Raw genomic sequence first — 19372 nt, 5'->3', positions numbered from 1 at the left:
CCACGTCACGTGACTGTCACTGTTTCCTGTTGCTATTGTATTACACTTCCATGTTTTTCACCTTAAACATTGTGACTTTTCACTGTGATGTGAGCTACAACCGCGGGGTTCTCCGCTGTCGTTCAATCCACCCCGGCGTCCACGAACCGTCTGCGGCCCGCCGCGCGCCTCCCGCCCGCCAGAGGAGCTGGTCCACCCGGAGCAACATGGCCAGCTGTGTGGCTTTCCAGACCAAGTTAACCTCGATCATGGAGATGCTAGCGAAGGCGGCCGTGGTGGAGATCGGCAAGCTGTGGGAGGAGAGCTTCGCCCTGGTCCAGGCGGAGCTGCGGCGACGGAACGACGAGATCGAGGCGCTGAATAAGAAGCTGGTATCGATGGAAAACGAGAGATTAGCGGCTCCTTCTCACGCCACAAATAGATCTTCGTGTTTTTCCAATAGAGAGCAGCAGAGCAAGCTACTGCCCGCTAGCGGTGATGGTAAGAATTACAACCCCCTGTCAGAACATCAAACACAGTAAACAGTGCTAATAGAGAAATATATTGTTTGATGTCGTTATGAAATACAGATGCTCGCATTATTTTAACTTTTTTGAACGTAATTTGATGTGTACTCTAGTACATATTTCAATCCGGGCTCCACCATTGAAGGTGTATTGGGTATTGGTGGCCTAGAAATTTGAGAAGCGGCCTAAAGAGCAGGAGCGCACAGGTTCAAATCCCACAGCTGAAAAGTAACAACTTTAGGGTCCCTGAGCAAGACCACTGACCCCATCTGCTCCCCGCAGTACAAACTGGGTGATGTCCATTCACAAAAATTATTCACAAGTTTGGTGATCATGCCATTTATAGGTGTTTATGTTTTACTATATACAGGTTTTTTGCATCCAAATGACAGTGATCTTTCTCTTTTTCCCATTTTTCCATCACTGATGACTGAGACCCTGTTTTTTGTTTTGTTTTTTTTTTAGTCAAATTTTGTTTTCTTTGGTCAGTTTTCCTTAATTATTGCGCTTCTGACTTCTGTCCTGTGGAGACTCGGTATGATAACGATTTTAAACAAGTTAAAGTCACAACTCTTGTGAATTAAATGTGATACGTCTCACTTTTCTTTTGTATTTAAAATGAAGATTTTAATTTTCAGAGCACAAATACAGTCTTTTGCAATATTTAGATTACACATGTTGATGGAATTGATTGTGCATCCCTCATCACTGCTGAGTACACCCAAAATTATTACTATTATCCAACATGGATTTGCATTTATGCCGTGAAAGAAGATTCCTGTTTTATATTTGCATTTGTTCATAATTTCAACATGCTTTCTTTTGTCAGGTCCGACTGTGGAATCCATGCAAACTTCATCTTCTGACCAGATCATCAGGGATACAGCAGACACGTCAGCAAATCACAAGGCGACGTCCCCACCGGCTCAAGCAGAAAGCAAACAGAACGAGCTGCTCATGTCTGACCACTGTGAAAACGACAAGATGGATAATGGTGATTCGTTTGTCAAGCTGGAGGACGAGGATGACGTCCAGATCGTGGACCAGATCGTGGAGTTGGAGCGTAACGCCAGTGATGGAGCCGGCCACCACGAGATGGACGTGAACCAGCAACCCGCTGAGGCTGCGGAGGAGCAGGAGGGTCAGCAGTGGCTGTGTGTTACCGTCGGAGACAGCGACACTGCAGATTCGGACTGCTTCTTTGAACCAAAGCAGCTTTCACAAAATCTGGACTCGCAGATCTTCCTCATTGAAAACGCCTTAAACATTATTGATAAATCAGCCAAGAAGAAATGTTCGGAGAAGCTGGCGAGGGACGACGGAACAGTGCAAGGTGGATCAGCCGAGCCCAGTGAGCCCAGTGCCCCGGTGCCTTTCAGCCAGTCTCAGCCAAGTCAACCTCTAGAAGCAATAAATCCCACAGACACAGGAATGTCTTTCAGGTGCATTTCAGAAAAGCCACACGACACTAAAAACATGGCCCCTTTTCACCCAGACAACCGGTTTTTTCTCTTCAACGACCCCGAGTTATACAAGAGTGTGACGAACCGGCGCATCCTGGAGAAATGGTACATCTGCCCGTTCTGTGGTAAAAGCTTCGACCGCATCAGTCACCTGGAGATTCACCAGCGGATGCACACGGGGGAGAAACCGTACACCTGCGATATATGTGGCAAGTGTTTCTCTCAGAGGAGCAACCTCCGCACTCATCAGCGGACTCACAAAGAGTACGTTCCTCAAAACGCTGTTCAGTGACGTTGATTTCAATGCTTGAGAAGAGCTAGAACCTTCCCAGTGGCATTTCTGTGTAGTTGAACTAACAAATTCTGTTTTGTATTTTGATATTGCTGGAAAATAATGTAGCTGACTGACTTTACTGTGCTCACATTTAAAACACTATACCTTCGGCATAGCTAGGATGATAATGAATCCAGTGGGTGATGTTCTGCAGAGGCTTGGGTTTGTTGAAGCAAGGCGGCGTCGGGAACACGGAGTGATGAGCTGGTAGACTTTTCCAAAGCAAGAAGTTTGTTTTGAGTTCACTTCACTACTCAGTCTCGTCCAAGGTCTACATGAATTCACATACAACTGTTCAGAGTACAATTCTAGTGTTTTTCTTGCTAATTGAGATAAGATGCAAATTCATTAAAGGTGCATTAAGGAGTTTTACAACCTTGAAAATACTTATTTTCCACCATAAATATGTTACACATTTTTAATGATGTGTACAATGTGCCCTGACATATTCATTACAAGTTCCTCTAACAGCGCTAAACTGTCACTTGAAAGTTGCAGTGCCGGTCCGGCACCAGAATGTTTTTGGGGAGAATTTGAAAGGAATGACGTAATGCGCGCCCCGGCTGGTTAGGTTTCATTTTGTCCGCCATTACTCCGCCAGATGCTTAGTGAGCAACAACTGAGCAGGATCTTCCAGAAAGTCAGAACAGACTGGCTTCTAGCACTGCCACAGCTCCACACAGACTCCACCAGGCAGAAGACACTTAAATCTTACTCGAGCGCTACTAAACGAGCGAGGAAGGAGTTCCTCTCTTCTGTGCACGCGAGCCACAGGGACGAGTTTTTCACTAAGCTGCATTACGCCCAAGGCCTGCAGGGGGCGCTGTTTCACATAAAACGTGCAAACTCCTTAATGCACCTTTAATATACAGACGAGCTTGGCTCTTGTCTATTTACTGGGTATTTGCTGATTTGTTACCTGTCAATTAAAATGTTTGATACAAAAACCTAAAAATAAAATAACTACTAACACATATTAGCAAGTGTCGCAACTCAAAATGAAATGTGATATTTTATGGTATTGTACAATGGAGCTTCATAATATGGGTGATATAGAGTTATGTCTACAATGTTACAGGTTGAAATAATCCGTTACAGTATGAAAACTTTACCGTTACAATGGACTGTCAATGTTTTATTGCTCTGCATCGCAGCAGTTGTTTCTGCTGCCCCCCTCCAGGGTCAGGAAGCGTTGGGGACCCACAGTGAAGCCTGGTTACAGGCAGTGTGCTCGTTACAGGCACAGTGCTCGTTACAGGCAGTGTGCTCCTTACAGGCACAGTGCTCGTTACAGGCAGTGTGCTCGTTACAGGCACAGTGCTCGTGTTTTTCGAGTGAATTACTATTACAGAGTTAAGGACAAAGTTCAAGATGACCTAAATTCTTCACATTTTCCCTCCAGTGTTCAAAAAACATTCGGTTCACACAACATCTGAAAGAAGTACAAAATCCTGAATGCGAGTTTTTCTGTCACTCTTTGATCACAGAATATGAGATCAGCGCTGATCAATTTGTTCTTATCTAACTTTTGGCAAGAAAGCAAATGAGCCCATTTCCCAGAACTGACTAATCCAGTTCTACCGGGATTATCTTACTGCAGCCCTGATCGATCGCAGTGGAGCAAGACAAGTAAAGAGCATAATTACCTTTAAATAACTCCAACCCAGAGGGCCACAAACACATGGAGAAAATATTCACAGTTTAGATCAACTTGAAATTGGTGGTAAAAAGAAAAAGCAAAGCATCTCCAAGCCCTACCTGCCATAGTAATTCTTTCCTGAATGTCAGCAAAAGTTTGTCTTCCTTGGCTGCTGCTCTCTGTAGCTTCAGTGTGTGTTTGCACCCTGATAATACGACTTTCACGCTATTTGGCATCGGCAGCAATACTTTGGACATTGATGCTTTCTACTGTCTGAGCTCATCCTGTTGGAAGGTGAAGCCTCTGTTCTGTTGAAGCTATAATGAGTGTTTGAAATTCACAACACAAATAAAGCGGACGCCCGCCACCCTCCTGTAGTGCTGCTGTGTCACTGAAGCTTCGAGACTAGAAACGAGTCCAGGTGTCAGAAATCAGAGTCAACAACAATTACTCTGGAATAAAAATGCATTTGCTGTACTTTTATAAATAAATGTTTCTATATTTAAATGTTATTTTTTGCAATTTATTACAAAAAAACAGCATATATAGTGGTTGTCATCAAATGTTTTTTTTTTTTTACAAAGTATTTTTACAGGTCATCCCCGTGTGCCATCAATGAACACTCAAAGGAATTGTTAAGATATAAACCTGATGCCAAATCCCAGTTTGCTTCATTTCATCCACAAACATAAAAAAAACAAAACTGTGTTTTGTCTGTAATGCAAGTAGATGAATATACACTCAAATCTCGACAAATCTCATCATGATTTAATCCCGCGAGATCTCGTCACACCCTACGATCAGGTCAACTTTGTAACAGGAGGTTTCATTCCTTGAAGTCGTTCTCATTGAGGATCGTACTGTCCCATGAACACTGAACGAAGGTATCAGGTTTTTAAACACCAGCAACATCCTCCGATTCAGTCAGTGGATCAATCCCATCATGCTCCGCCTTGTGAAGTTGGTCAAGTGTGACAGTTTTACCTGGAAGCCAGCCAGTGTTTGATTCATTCATTCATGATCAGGAGGAGACGACCATGCAGGGTTATTGACTGAATCGGACAGAGCTAAGTGTTTACATGACACGGTTGTCATTGGATCATTGATCACTTTTCGTCCACGGCTCACGTTGCCTTCGGAGTGAGGTAAAAGCAAAGCTCTGCTGCCGTGTAACCCTCCATTAGTGGAACAGGCACTTCTCCCCAGTTCCCGCCTGGCTGCTCCTCATCTGTGGCGTCTGTCCAGCAAAGTCACGGCTCTACCGTCACCGGAGCCAACTGATTCCTGAGGTGAAGTTCAAAATGAGGAATGAGGCCTGCAGGGGTCCCGGGTGACAGTCTGGATTAGATTATCTGTCCTCTGGGCTGCAGCAGGATGGCGTTGGAGTGCGGCCGGGGCCTCAGCACGCCTTTACTGAGGTAGAAGTGATTGGAGAGCGCCTCTGAGATCTGGTAGGAGCTGCTGTCTTCATCATCCTCGTGCCCTTCGGCAGCAGGCGGACTGGGAGCCCAGTCCGCTTCGTGTGGCGAGCCTCCCTGTCGCAGGTGGTCCAGGTCCGGTTCTCTGAGCCCGACGCCGTCGTCCTGCTGGGCCTTCAGGGGAACCAAAGATGAAGGAAGACCTGAGTCCTGGTTCAGAAAAACAGCATAAACAGTAGTTTCTCTTACTGATCTACACACTCCAGTCAGTATTGGACCAACGGACCAACACCTCAACATTTAACTTGAAATAAACATAAAATCCATGGAACTTGTATCTCGACAACATTGAGTTTACAACAACTAAAACTCACAATTCACAATACATTTTTCTTCTTTTTATTCCTCTAAGTTTTGCTGATTTTGGAAAACCAACTTTTTGAAGCACATCCTTCCTGAAAGCTCCTCTGAATGGGTGGGATATAATAATATTGTCCTCTTAAGTTTGTGTTCAGAGCAGAAAACGTGGCAGGCATAGCAGAGGCAGACTAGAACAAAATCTTTATTTTAAAGTAGAAAGTTTAAGCTTTACTCCCACAAACCAAAAACGTGCATCTGAGGATAAATGGTATCTATAAACTGTCGATAGGCGTGGCGGTGTGCCTCTCTGTGTTTGTCCTGTGATGTCCAGTGTGTGGACACATACCAGCGACATGTTGCTGCTCTTCAGGTACGACTCCACCCTCCTCCTGCGCTCCTCCTTCTCTCCGTCCATCTCTCCCACTCTCAGGCTCTCTCGGCCGTCTTGCCAGATCACCGGACGTCCCAGTTCGTCCAGCTCCACCCCGGACTGAGGAGCCCATTTCCCTCCCAGGGTGGACTGGCTGCCTTTGTAGCCCGGGCGCTCCTGCAGACAGACAGGAGGGTGGCAGAAGGTGAATAAATATCCCTTAAACAGTCAGGTTTTATCGATGACATTTTCCCCTCTTGTCTCCCTTCAGAAAAAAAAAAAAAAAAAAAATTAACTTTCCAGTGAAAAACTTACAAGAGATATTTGGCTGTTCTTCATCCGGCTGTCCACTCTGAGCAGGGCGTAATCGTCAGCCTGGAGAGAAAACAGAAAATCAAGGAACAGAAACACAAACAGTAAACACTGAGAGAATGAGATATTAATGACGTGTCCACCGACGCCGTTCCCAGCCGCGGCAGCCTGTAATCATGCGGCTCTGCTGGCTGCGCCCGATGGCGGTGGGCGTGGCCGGCACGGCATTGTTCTCAGCGGAAGAGCTGTGTCTGTACCGGTAGTCTGGGGTCTGAGCTGACAGAGTTCAGTCTTCTGAATGACGCTTGTCTGGAGAGGTTGTTAATTTCTTCCCTGGGGAAAAAAGAAAAGAAAAAAAGACAGCACTTTTGAAGGATTTGTGGGACAATGAGGTAACTGCATGTGTTTGATCATGCGGTTCAGGAGTTTAAATAACACTTAATAACCAAAACATTCACGGAGCTTCCCCAACAATAGACGCCATTAATATGTGGGATTGTTTTGGGTGAATCCCTCAGGAAGATTAAACTCCACTCACTTTTTCTCACTGAGCTCCATCTCAAGCTTTCTGTTTCGGTGCCGATGATGGCGATTAACCACAAGGATGACGATGACCAGGATCAAGACCAAGCCCGCAGCCGCAGCGCCGATAATGATGAGAAACTGACTATCGCCAAGAAGATCCGACCGGAAGAAAGATTTCTCTGGGGGAAAAAAAACGAGGAGGAAGTATTTGGTGACTCTCTCATGCTTAAATTCAAACAGACAGCTACACCTTTGACCTCTGCGGTTCAGTCCTCTGATCCATCACAAGAGGGCAGCAGATTTTTACATTCACACTGGACTAATGAAGCATGCGGTGAAGGGACATTTGTTTTTGGGGTCCTGCTGCACAGTAATGCAATGTGAAATGAGCGAGAACTCACCTGCTACTGTCAGCACGAACTCTGTTCTTCCCACTCCCACAGTGTTATTGACCACACACTCATAGACCCCGCTGTCATTTGCGCGAAGGGTCCGTCCAAACTGGATTTTCCCTCCGGTCACAGACACGCCGTCTGGCAGGTGTCCTTCTTTCCTGTTCGGAACAAGAGGAAAATGTCAGCCTCCATCTGCAGAGCGGTCACAAAGAGGTGAACTCAACACAAACCTGTGGCTCTCCTCTTTGGAACAGAAGCTTTGATTTATTCTGACAGAGTCAGATAATATAATAAAGACGGCATCTGCTCAAAGCATCATGAAATGCAACAACTGGTTTGCATCTCGGAAGTAATCCGGCTAAATAAACACTACAATGGATCAAGTTCGCCACAAAGTGTAACCACCACTTTGCATGCAGCTGAACCAAAATGTGCTGAGCTTGCAGTCTGCACCCACTGATCTGCATAGACTCGATAAATACCAGGTTTGGGGGATTTAAGCGAGCCCAGCAGCAGAGTCCCACATTGTGCAGTGGAAGACATCACAGGCCACATAAAGGAGAGGCCGTTTCTGAGCAGGTCCACAGAGAGGGGTCATGTTGCCCCTGGTTTCACTGTGCCGCTGCAGCAGCTATTTAATGCTGCTTCACCCCCCAAACTGGGGCCAGCTCACATTTCTTTTCTCAAAACCCCACCTAGCTTCTCTGCCCGGGCTTTTATAAGGAAACTGCAGGTGGAGATTGTATTTGACACTGAGTAGATGGTTGAAAATGATACAGATCAGGTGAGTAACACACCTTCAACGCCCAGAGAGATCCTAATCTGTTCTTCTTACTGATTCAGAAGGCTGACAGTTTCCCAAACTGCATGGAGCAACGAGTTTGAACTGAGATTAAATAGCTTGTTATTTCGCGTAATGTGCTGACTTTCTTTCTTGGAGTGGGCTCGAAAGAAAGACATACTAGTCATTATCATATCTGCCTATTTAAATCCAGTTCAAGCCAGCAACTGTTACTCTGGCTTAGCATAAAGACAGCATGCATGAGGGAAAAAAGCGAGCTCGTCTCTCACAAAACGTTAAGTGTGCTCGTCTAAATACAATGAGTGCCTGGACTCTTCTGAACTGTCTCTTACACGTCACCAGATAGGACGGACCGAGGCGGCTATGGTGAAAAGCTGTGGAAACAGCAATTGTACAAATAGGCTAAAAAAGCTGGCCTCCTTTCAAACTAAAGCGTACAGAAGGCTCACAGGGATTCTCAAAGCTCCAAAGTGTCTCTGAGGTTGAAAAGCTTTTCTCCAGAATAGGCCTGATGTCTCACAATAGTCTCACAGCAGAAGTATTTCTGACTCGGCGATGAGCGCTGGATCCCTGTGTGCACAGGCGGAGCTGTAATGGCTGGTGCAGTATCTCTAATTAAAGTGCAGACCCTGTGTTTTACCAGGCATTAGAGATATATTTAAAGCATGGCTCTATGATTAAGTGCTTAGCATGTGTCTCCTGCTCTTCCTTGTGCTGCTGCCGAACCCCCTCGTGTGAAAATCCCCCCTCCCTCCCCGCTTTTTCCTACTTCACATTTCGCAACAGGACACCGCTGCTTTTATTCCAGGATGAATCGAGGCCAGAGAGAAAGACGCCCCTCTGCACATTCAAACACACCTCTTTGTTATTGTGGGGTGTGTAGTCCATGTGTGTGTGTGTGTGTGTGTATGAGCTGCAGCTTATCTATGATTTCCATCACATTCCAGGGCAATGTAAAGAGCGATTTAGCCGCACAGGCAGCACGGCGGCGCATTGCGTCGTCTTTCTGCCTGCCTGAAGTTAAACTGCAGACAGGTGTGAGAATCAGAGGGGGTGATGGGAATACCGCGCCCAGGTGATGCTGTGAGGTCTGGGGTTTCCTCTGCTGTCACAAAGCAGCTCGGCGTTCTCCAGGCCCACATACAGATGCTCTGGAGACGTGGAGATGACGGCATCTGGGGGGTCTGGGAGAGAAAAACACACTTCAGAACGCAGCAGCGCAAAGTAATCAGATTACTTGTATTTCAACAGCGACTTGAAGACTATTGATCACATCATAAAGCCACCAGATGAGGAGATTTTGTCTTCAGTTCCCTCGAGCACATTTCCTCAAAGTTTTTAAAGGCCTCACACAAAACACCTAACAGGTTATGATATTCATCATTTACTGGTGAACAGGAAGTTTATACAATCACAACAGGTTTAAACTTTTTTTACTAGAGAAAGTCTTAATGCAATGTTTGTCGCTTTTGTTCTGCATCTCAGTTTCTTTGTGTTCAGTTGACATACAGTCACATTAAAGGCATTTTAACTGAACCGAAGTTGAATGAAGTCTATAAGAAGCTCACAAAATATGTGATTCCCTGCAGTGGAAAAAAAAACAACACTTTTTGGGAATTGTGCTCTTTTAAAAGTAATATTTGGTATATACCATTGGAATGCGTTTCTATTTTTCATCTCAATCTGACTGCTGAACATTTTATTCCAGAAAGACCCATATAGGTTTCCAATAGATAAACTTTACTTCTAACAAAAGTCATTTTCATGCCTGAATCCAACAATCTGAGTTTACTGGTTTTGTTTGCCGGCTGGTTTAGGGATCAGGGAAGCAGGCAAACTTTTTAAAGTTGGACGAACTGTCAAACAAAAGTTTCTATTCCTCTCAGGTTGCAGAATGATACGAATGATAAAAATCTTTCAAACGCTCCACTTCCTCGTCTACGATCAGCGAGCTGAAACTTCAGCTTGCTGTCAGAGGCAGAATCGCTCAGACGTTCTGTTTGGCCTCTCAGATGAGCCCTCCGTGCGGCTGGGCCAGCGCTGCAGAACATGCACTCACACTGCACCACCAGGCGGTTCGCCAGCCGGCGCGGCTGCTCCAGCGCCGGATGAGCCACCAGGCAGTCCAGCCTCTTCCCGTTCATGCTGCGCAGCGGGTGCAGAGAGTAGTAGCTGGACACCGAGCCGCCCTCGCTGGTGCGCTCCTCCACCTGTCCCGGCAGCTCCGTGTCCCAGGAGAGGCGGGGGGCCGGGCGGCCGACGGCCCGGCAGGAGGCCACCGCTCGGAACGGCTCGCCCTCCACGAGAACCACCGGGTCCAGCGAGGAGATGGGTAATACTGTAAGAGGAAAAGAGTTCAGATCCACACCGCTGGCTGGTGATCGTTCTGCAAAGCAGTAAACCACAGTTTCATTTTCTCAATTCAAACACAGGTTATTGTGTTTATTTGAGGCAAGCAGGTTATATTCAGTTTAAGAGGCATCAGGGCTAGTTAGTCTGTTTATCAACCAAACTGGTTCTAGTTTGAGGAATTCCCAAAAGATTTTGAATGGAAATTCAAGAATTCAGTCTGATCATCTTGGAATCTTCAAAGCTGAATCAGTAGGCTGATGTTTATGGTCACGGTGTTCACAACATGAGGGAGGCCAGCATGGTGTCATCTTTCAGAAAGAGTTGGAGGAAGGGATGAAGTTAGATAAGCAGAACCATAGATAATCAGAAATCCCCTCATCTTTCTATTAGTTCCCTCAGTCTTTTGGTGACTTTTCTGGACCGAACTGAACCACTGCCACGCAGGTGACAGAATGTTGGTTTCCACAGGGTTAAAAACTGCAAAACAACTTTGGTTAGGTTTCAACTTTAAATAAACAGAAAGGAAAAGACAAGGATTTCTTTAAATGACGACAAAATCTCATTTTTTGTCAGCTTGCATTTAGAGGCAATTCTCTGGTGACAAAATTCCTCATGTTCACACAGGAAAACACGTAAAAGCCATGTTATGCTTTCAGATGAGCGTTTCTATTTTTCGTGCCTCGTCTCAAACTGGTTCAACGTGACTCAGAGATTCACACCCAGTCATGACTGCTGTAAACACAGAGAGCCGGTATTTGGCATCATCATCACTGAAGGCAAAACAAGCACTTAATAGAGATTAAAGAAACAAAGGGAACCTCCTGTGGAAAACTCACGAACGATACAACAACAGAGAGAGTGACCTCATGGCGCTGCTCATCTCAGGAGGAAATACGGGGCTTCGGGTGCGTAAGAGCTAAACGGCAGCTTAGTGCTCAATAGGCGGCATCGAGCCACAACCAGGCAACGGTGCAACACAGATCATGTTACAGGAAACGTAAAGAGTAAAGACATTCGCAGGACAAACATCTGAAATGCATGATCTGTTCTGTTCAATTAGTTCAGTTGTTTTCATTAGAAATGTCATAAAACTCCCACTTAGAACAGCAGTAAATGCCTGGAGGTTGCCAGGGCGCATCGTAAACACGCCACTCCCTCCCCTCCGAGACTTTTACGCTGATTGCAACAGACAGACCGCATTTTTAAAAAAAGACCCCACCCACTGTGGACATCACCTGTTGTCCCTGCAGCCGTCTGGATGGACACACACTCTTTACAATGTCAATAAATAACCTCAGTAAAAAAAAAAAAAAAGAAACAGGATAAAACTGATTTAAGAAGAGAAAAAACAAACAGGTAGGTAGGTTAATAACCTACAAACGTTCAAATCACCTCTAAATGCAAATGGGCAGCCACTAGTCAAATCCGGAGCTGCAGATCGTCAGTTATGACTCCTGCTGGCGTTGTCTTATCTGCGGCGTGTTGAGACACGACGGCAGCCGAACCATCGCTGCCGATGACTGACAGCTCAAAGACGGAGCGCTCGGCAGCGATAGCATCACCCGAGGATTAACTCAAGGATCTTCCCAAAACAGTGTTCCCACAGCTGCTGTGGACGATTGTTGAAACAGCCGAGCAGAAACATCAATTATGAAACACACACTTTTTATCATATTTTATAGATTGAAAATTGAAAATACACATTAGCACTCTAAAACTTAAAAGACAAAGCAAGCAAAGGTTTTTGTGCTCGTCTGATTTGGATAAACTCAATAAAATCCTGTTTGAAACAGTCTTTCTTGTGAGCTTGGCCTCAGTTCAGTTGTCTCATGGCTTTTCATTCACAGGAGCAGTCAAGAATAAAGTACAAGTAAAATATTTTGCTGTTTCACCCGATTAAACTTAAAAGAAGCAGCTGTGATCACACTGACAGTTTCTCTTCATTGAAGATGATTATGGCTTCAGCATCATTACAGGATCAGAGAGGCGTGGGAGACGGGAGGAAAGAAGACTCTTACTCCAGACGGTGAGCGCGATGCGTCGCTCGAAGTTTCCGTTGGGGAAGGTGGAGATGTGGCAGGTGTAGCTGCCCTCGTCCGACTCCTCCGTCCTGGGGATGAGCAGAGCCGAGTTCTGCATCGGGTTGACGTTCTCGAACTTCACTCGTCCCGAGTACCGACCGAACTCTGACAACACAAGCAGGCAGATGAGTACCGCCATCTTTCAAACAGACAATTTCAATTTCAGGAGTTCAGTTCCTAACAGAGTTTAAGCATCCACGACAGCTACGCACTGATACTTAAGGCCAAGCAGATTTCATTTCTGTAACACATTTCCGCAGCAACACAATTCAAACTGCTTTCGATTGATGGAAAATGCACAAGTGAGTCCAAGGTGTAAAATGAAACACATATCAAAGCAAAAAATGGATTTCCTTCAACAAATCACATTATTTCCATTGAACAGTAGTAAAAAGTTAATACATTAAAGCACTGCGAGGGCAACCTTCATGAAAAAGCATTTTAATTTGTTCCTTCACTTCATTTTCAAAGCAGTCTTTATCAATGTGTGTTTGAACAGAGAGCCTTCACGCTTTCAGAGACGTTCAGAAGGAAAACGAGCTGGCTGCCATCGCTGGAGGGTTGAGCTGCTCTATACGTCTGCTTTAAATACCCTAAACAAGACCTGCAGGATTTCAGGTCACACAGCGTTTTCTGCCAAGCTGCAGTTTTTCAGACAGACTTCAGTTTAACCTCAACCAAGCTGCCAGTCATACACGGCTTCTTGTCTTCTCATGCTTCCACTACTTCAACATGTGGCACTCCAATCAGCATTTATCAAACTACTACTAATAATAGTTAATTTGGGAAAGCAATTTTCTGCCAAACTGAATTCCTCCATGGTATTTATTGATGTTTTTCTTTGCAGGAGTCTCAGCTGTCACGAGCATTCGGCTTATTAAACAACATCTCCTCTAAGTCGCATGCATGTAATATTTTCAGAGTCAGATTATGTAAGCAGCACATTGTCTGGCACGTTTTGATCGGTGGAATAATAGCTTGCGTTAAACCACCTGCGGTCAATCGTGGTCTGGTTACTAATTGTACCTGTCTGAAAACACTTTTCAGGTCTACTGCATCGTATCACGATGGAGACATGAAGACACACACAACTCAAGAGTGTGAGGGGAAATGAGCACAAACACAAAACACAAACATCTGAAGGCCAGAGAGAAATACCCCATTTAGTCATTTAGAGAGCAGGTTGTGGGTTCAAATCCAGACCATGGAGAGGTCTTTGTGGAGTCTGCATGTTATTCCTGCGCTTGTTTTCTTTGGTTTCCATCCACAGTTCAAAAGAATTCATATGAGTTAAATGTTTTTGAAATACAGAGTTAATAAGGTGTGAATTTCCTCGTGGCGGCCCAGTGGACTGGCATCCTGCCCAGGACCAGAGCCCTGCAGCCCATGGATGAATGGCCCAGGAGTTAACCCGGTTGCATCCTGAGTATCTGAGAATTATTGATCATATCGTCATAATGACAGGAGTCGAGGTGTCTGAACTGCTCCTTATTGAAATGAGTCAGCTACACGTAGTTCTCAGTTCGTCAGGACAGCTCTCAGCCCACTGATCAGCTCTCATCCAGAGTCCGAGTGACGCCCGGACAGGCTCTGTTGCATCTTTGAACTCTCGATTAACACTTTTTCAAACACAAACCACTGAGACTAAAAGCACTTCCTGACCCAACCGGCTTCTCACAGAAGATATTTCGTTTGCAAGAGCGAGAAAGGGAAGTGTAATAATAGTGACATCTAAAAGAAACGTTGCTTTAACTTCAGTAGCGCCTTTATTTTATGCAACATTTATATGTTATTGCATAACACCTGTCTGTAGCTCTAATTTTCTCTCCTGTTGTGAAAACATGAAGTTACACACAGATCTAGACATTGTTTGAAATATTCATTTTGCAGTTTCACTTTCAATTGTTTTGGGTTTTTTTTTTCCTAAAACAAATATCCCACGTTAAACCCTCCTTCTTCTCAAACTGTATTTTCATTTGAGACGTAGGTCAAATGTTGTGGAAGTGATGTTTTGCTCCTCGTTACCTGTGGAACTGATACTCTTTTCGCTGGCGTACCTTTGTGGCCCTCCGTGAAGTGCACGGTGACGATCTGGTCCTTGCTGCCGTCCCTCAGCTCCTTGTACCAGGTGACCTGGATCACCTGCTCTCCGTCCTCCAGCTGGTAGTGGCAGGGCAGCCTGGTCTGGGTCTCGGCCAGGGAGCGCTGGACGGTGACGGGCTGGGGAGGCTCCACAAAGTCACCCTTCACACACACCGCTGAGAGGGGGAGGAAACGGGGAGGACAGATGAGCAAGGCATTCAACGGATTCGACCCACCGGGAGAGTTTCATGCAAATCATTTTTCTGTGTTCTTGTCTCTCCATGTGCAGATTCCAGCCGCCTGTGCATTCACAGCGTCACTCCGCTGGATATTCATTAAGGCGACGCTCTCAGAGGAGCTCACCTAACCTGCTGCTCTGCTGACGTGCCGACGAGAAGAAAGCACGCAAACCCCAGAAAGAAACGAAGGGCGGGCATCGCCACAAGATCTTTGTGCTCTGAGGCAATTGTGCTAAAAATGTGAACAATGGTGCTTTTATGGAAGTGAACTCTTTCATCGCAGACGGGGATCTCTTCCGTTTGGTCCGTGCTGCTGTGATACAAAGGATTGTTTTAGAGGGAAGTTCTCAAATGATGCTTCTGTTGTTAATCATCCACTTAATTTGCAGTTTTTCCTGGTCAAGGTTGACTGTGGCAGGTTGTCTTTTAACTCATAGATTTTTGTATATGGTTTGTTTTTCTGAGTCATTTTAATTCAAGTTTTGAAATGTTCATGTTTATTCATTTTCATTTAGTTAGAAATCAAAATTGGCACATAAATTCAGTCTGAAAAATACATAAAGGCAAAAAACAGATCAAAGTATCCTAAAACCAGTAGGTGAAAATTAAACCTGACCCCCTTTTTCTCAGTTATTTTTACTTAAATTTGAAGTTTAATGACCAAAAACTATATATGCCAACCACTCCAACAGCTATTTCCTTTGATTTATCTGAAACTGACTGCATTTGAGTTTTCATCAATGATTCCTAATATGTTTATTGAAAAAACTTTAAGCTTATTTCAAGTGTATGATCCTTTTTTAAAGTCTTTGACTGTAAATCCATGCTGTGTGTGAGTCTCATACCATCAAATGATATCAACTGCTCGAACACATCCAGATGAACCAACACTTTAAAGAGAAGGTAAAAATGAACCCTAAATTGCCCCGAGGTGTGAATGTGAGTGTGTGGCTGTTAGTCTGTGTGTGTTTGCGCCCTGTGATGGACTGGAGAGCAGTCCAGGATGTGGCCTGCCTTCACCCACAGCCAACGAGAAAAGTCCTGCGCTCTGAACATAGAAGAGGATGGATGTTTTCCCAGCACTTTTTTTTTTTTTAATGGTATAGTAGTATAAGTAAAGTTCCACCAAAAGGTGAATACAAAGAGACAAACAACCAGGCACGCACACACACACACCTACAGGAAATACACAAACTCCACAACAGACAGGAACATTTCACGTCAAGGTAATTAATCAGAACACTACAAACTGTGTGTTTTCCTATCAGAGCTGACTAGTGAATGACACTCTTATCAGCGTTGGTATAGAGTCTCACCGCCGAGCAGACAGGACGGCCGTGAGAGCGCGGCACATCAACAACTCAAACAGGAAAAGCCAAACATTTGCCCTTTGATTTCTGGGGTGAAGACTTTTTGTCAGGAGTTACTTATTTACTGGCTGAAAATCAATGATTACAAAGAAGCCAATGTGGGAGACGAACTCCCACAGCTCCTCTGCAGTCGGGACAAGGACGAATCGACTGACATGTCAGCCTGGAGACGAGGGACAGCAGGTCTCTTCACACAGAGACAGGGTCTAAATCTGGGCAACAAAGAACCACAGTGAGTGACCCAATTAGAGACCGGCTCAGCATGGACGTCTAACTTTAGATTAAGTGGAAGAGGAATGAATGCAGAAGTGAGAGTATGAGTCAAGAGACTAAAACACACAAATCGTTGGACAAACACAGTCCAACTACAGCGTCACAAGGCCGCTGTACTAGCTTTTCCTGTTCTCTTCCTCCGGATGGCCGTGACAGTACAACACCTCCAGTTAGCAGTAAAAACAACATGAGCATCTGCAGGCTTAATTGGAAGAGTGTTTCCGCTCAGTCTGAATCTTTAATCTCCAGCTGAGGGGGAAACAAAAGCAGACGAGCACCATCGGGGTTAGTCACAGACACGGGAGAGGGCACAGCGTTGGGCAATGAGCTCTGATTCATGTTTACTAAAAGTAAGAATGTGACGGAGCTGCATTCTGTTCTGCTTCTTTCTCCACACCTGCAGGGACTCATATGCCACAGCTTGAAAATATGTGGACATCTCACGTTAACCCTTCCAGTTTCAGGGGCTCTGTGATGTCCTGATAAAACAGATGAACACAGGCTGCTGCACTGATCAGTAAAGCAAGAGAGTTCTTCTCCCAGCATGCTGCCACCGCAGCCCAAAACACACTTCACCTCATCACAGACCGACTGTTTACAAGTTGACACTAGTTAAACCAGCTCAAACTATTTTACTGAAAGCCTTTAACCAAGTGTGTTTGTCCAGGATCTTATCAAACTGTCTCTGCAAACTTGGTCTGGACCACCCGAAGGGGACTTTCAGCAGTCTGAATCCTGAAAATCAAAACCATCTCTTTTGTTTCATGAACATTCTGTTCTTGCTTCAAATATATATATGTGTATGTGTGTGTGTGTGTGTGTGTAAAGTGTCATTCATGAAATGTCTCATAGTGTTAAGTCCAATTTCATGCTGTTTACACCTTTTCTTTTTTTCTTCAAATCTGTATTGTAACTTTATAGTGCATAACTATTAACCTTCAAAGCCTGCAATAAAATGTTTTCTGAATCTACAAAGAGTCCTAGAGTCCTTGTGCTTGTTCTCATAAAGGATTTAAGAACGTGGTCTGAAATACCTCTACATAGTCTGCAGAATTTCTTGATTTTGAACCAAAAAAAATCCAATCAAAACCAAGAGAAACAGTGGAAAAGCTCTCAGAAGTCGATAGAAAATGGAAATGAAACACATATAACTCCTATACTCACATACATCTGTCTTTATTGTCAACTACACATTTGTTGGAGCATGATGAGTGTCAAGAGTCAAATCCTTTTTGTTTTGTATCAAAACAGCGCTACTTTAAAAACATTTAAATTGCTGAAAAGACTCACCCATTAGAAAAAGCATCGCCAGACACGCTGCCTTTAACTTGTTCTGCTCCATCTTTACTTCCAAAAGGTTTGTAACCATCAACTTCTCTGTGGCTTCTTATTGTGTCATGCTACTATTAGAATTTTCCCCCCAATTATTATTTCATGATGTTAACTCAGCAGGTCCACATCAGGCAGGTGCATCAGGTGTTTCCAGCCCCTACTCAAAAAAAATAATAAAATAAAATAAAAAAAATGAAAAATACCAGAAAATCCCAGTTTTAGCTGTTTTATGTCTAGCTTTCGTGAAAAACACGAACTGAACCAGCTTCACGTCAAATCAACTCAAACTGGAACTGAAGTATCGCGTGCGGATCAAACAGAAAGCTGTCCGTGTGCACGCGGAGGTAGACGCGCCTCACTCACAGGTCCGAGCCGATACACCTGTCTGATGACGCCCCGCCCACCTCTGCACATGGCCACGCCCACATGTTTTATGCTGCGTTCAAGTGATACTGAAAAATTGGACATCTCGCTTAAAACTGTACTTTTTCACCAAGTTGGTGTGGTTTTGTATAAAACTAGTAATGAATCATTCATGGGACGTATTAGTCAAATAAATGTACAGAGTAGACTTAAAATTAGATCACTTTTATTGTTTTTCTCATGAACTGATTACTAATCGGTGGTTGATAGACTTAATCATTGCTATCAGGCCATCATGCAACATCTACATTCAATCAGACAAGCTTGAGTCATTATAATATTTCATAACTGTTTATTTACAATACAGGAAATGCAAAAAAGTTTTACAATCAAGAGAGAGATTCAAATGTAAAATTTCCAATCATATCAAGACAAAAAGAGACTTGTTTCTCCCTGTAAGGCGCTACAACAGGTGCATCAACACAAAAGTTGAAAATAAAGAATAGTGCAGCATAAATACACATTATCTGATCAGAATGTCTTTTCTTTTACTGCGTTTTGATTGATTGGAGCAGATTTGAGCTGTGTTGAAATGATGACCATCTCAACAAATGAGCATTAATCAGAATTGATAATGATACTATTAATAACTATTGATATTTCTGTTTGAGCTGTATATGTTTTCTGGGCAATACGTTTTCTAACTTTGACATTTCTCGACTTGTTTACTGAGTAATGATATTGCTGTTTAGACTACAACAAATTTTGAATGCAAGTATCTATGAGTGTCTCTCTTGATACACTTCATCAATATGTGGTTAAATGTTTAATAGTCAAGCAAGAGTTAGAGTTAATATCTGTACACAATGCATTTTTTGTCTTATAAACTGCAACAGCAGCAGAGCTTCTTTATTCAGGCTTGTGAAGTACGTTGCTTTTTTGTGTAATGTTATTTTCAATGCAAAAATGCACAACAACCTCCTGTGTTTACTCAACACAACAAACCAGCCTGCTTTGCATCCACTATTAAAGTAGCAGCCTCAGCACTAAAGGCTTGCATCAAGAAAAAACTGCCTATTCTTTTTAATTTTCAAATATACAACAGAACTTAGAACATGCACCAGATAAATGAGCTGTAAAGACGACTTTTCACCCT

General features: G+C 44.1%; 2 protein-coding genes across 3 annotated transcripts; one reads left to right on the top strand and one right to left on the bottom strand.

Moving 5' to 3' along the window:
* The first annotated feature begins 30 nt into the window (after nt 1–30).
* On the top strand, nt 31–2463 carry LOC115405514 (protein sister of odd and bowel). The gene is made up of 2 exons (XM_030115112.1): nt 31–480; nt 1336–2463. Exons 1-2 carry the CDS (start codon nt 51–53, stop codon nt 2259–2261), a joined length of 1356 nt encoding a protein of 451 aa, XP_029970972.1. The 5' UTR covers nt 31–50; the 3' UTR covers nt 2262–2463.
* A 1980-nt stretch (nt 2464–4443) lies between these two features.
* On the bottom strand, nt 4444–18192 carry nectin4b (nectin cell adhesion molecule 4b). 2 transcript variants are annotated; one of them, XM_030115774.1, is made up of 11 exons: nt 17812–18192; nt 14615–14815; nt 12495–12662; nt 10184–10462; nt 9191–9308; nt 7329–7480; nt 6941–7106; nt 6660–6735; nt 6406–6465; nt 6067–6267; nt 4444–5570 (listed from the first exon to the last, which is right to left on the bottom strand). In XM_030115774.1, exons 1-11 carry the CDS (start codon nt 17888–17890, stop codon nt 5286–5288), a joined length of 1785 nt encoding a protein of 594 aa, XP_029971634.1. In that variant the 5' UTR covers nt 17891–18192; the 3' UTR covers nt 4444–5285. The 2 variants fall into 2 exon arrangements, with proteins under 2 accessions (XP_029971634.1, XP_029971636.1); XM_030115776.1 differs by having other exon boundaries at nt 4444–5534.
* Between the last annotated feature and the right edge of the window lie 1180 nt (nt 18193–19372).

The sequence above is a fragment of the Salarias fasciatus genome, chromosome 18 (assembly GCF_902148845.1).
Source record: "Salarias fasciatus chromosome 18, fSalaFa1.1, whole genome shotgun sequence".
Lineage (NCBI taxonomy): Eukaryota > Metazoa > Chordata > Actinopteri > Blenniiformes > Blenniidae > Salarias > Salarias fasciatus.
The sequence above is the reverse complement of the archived record's forward strand: the minus strand, read 5'-3'. Positions and strand labels throughout refer to the sequence as shown.

Coding starts and splice junctions, on each gene's coding strand:
- LOC115405514 (XM_030115112.1), top strand. CDS start 51: ATGTTTTTCACCTTAAACATTGTGACTTTTCACTGTGATGTGAGCTAC. Junction 481..1,335: donor ACTGCCCGCTAGCGGTGATG/GTAAGAATTACA, acceptor TTCTTTTGTCAG/GTCCGACTGTGGAATCCATG.
- nectin4b (XM_030115774.1), bottom strand. CDS start 17,890: ATGGTTACAAACCTTTTGGAAGTAAAGATGGAGCAGAACAAGTTAAAG. Junction 12,663..14,614: donor CTTCACGGAGGGCCACAAAG/GTACGCCAGCGA, acceptor TTGTGTTGTCAG/AGTTCGGTCGGTACTCGGGA. Junction 10,463..12,494: donor CATCGCGCTCACCGTCTGGA/GTAAGAGTCTTC, acceptor TTCCTCTTACAG/TATTACCCATCTCCTCGCTG.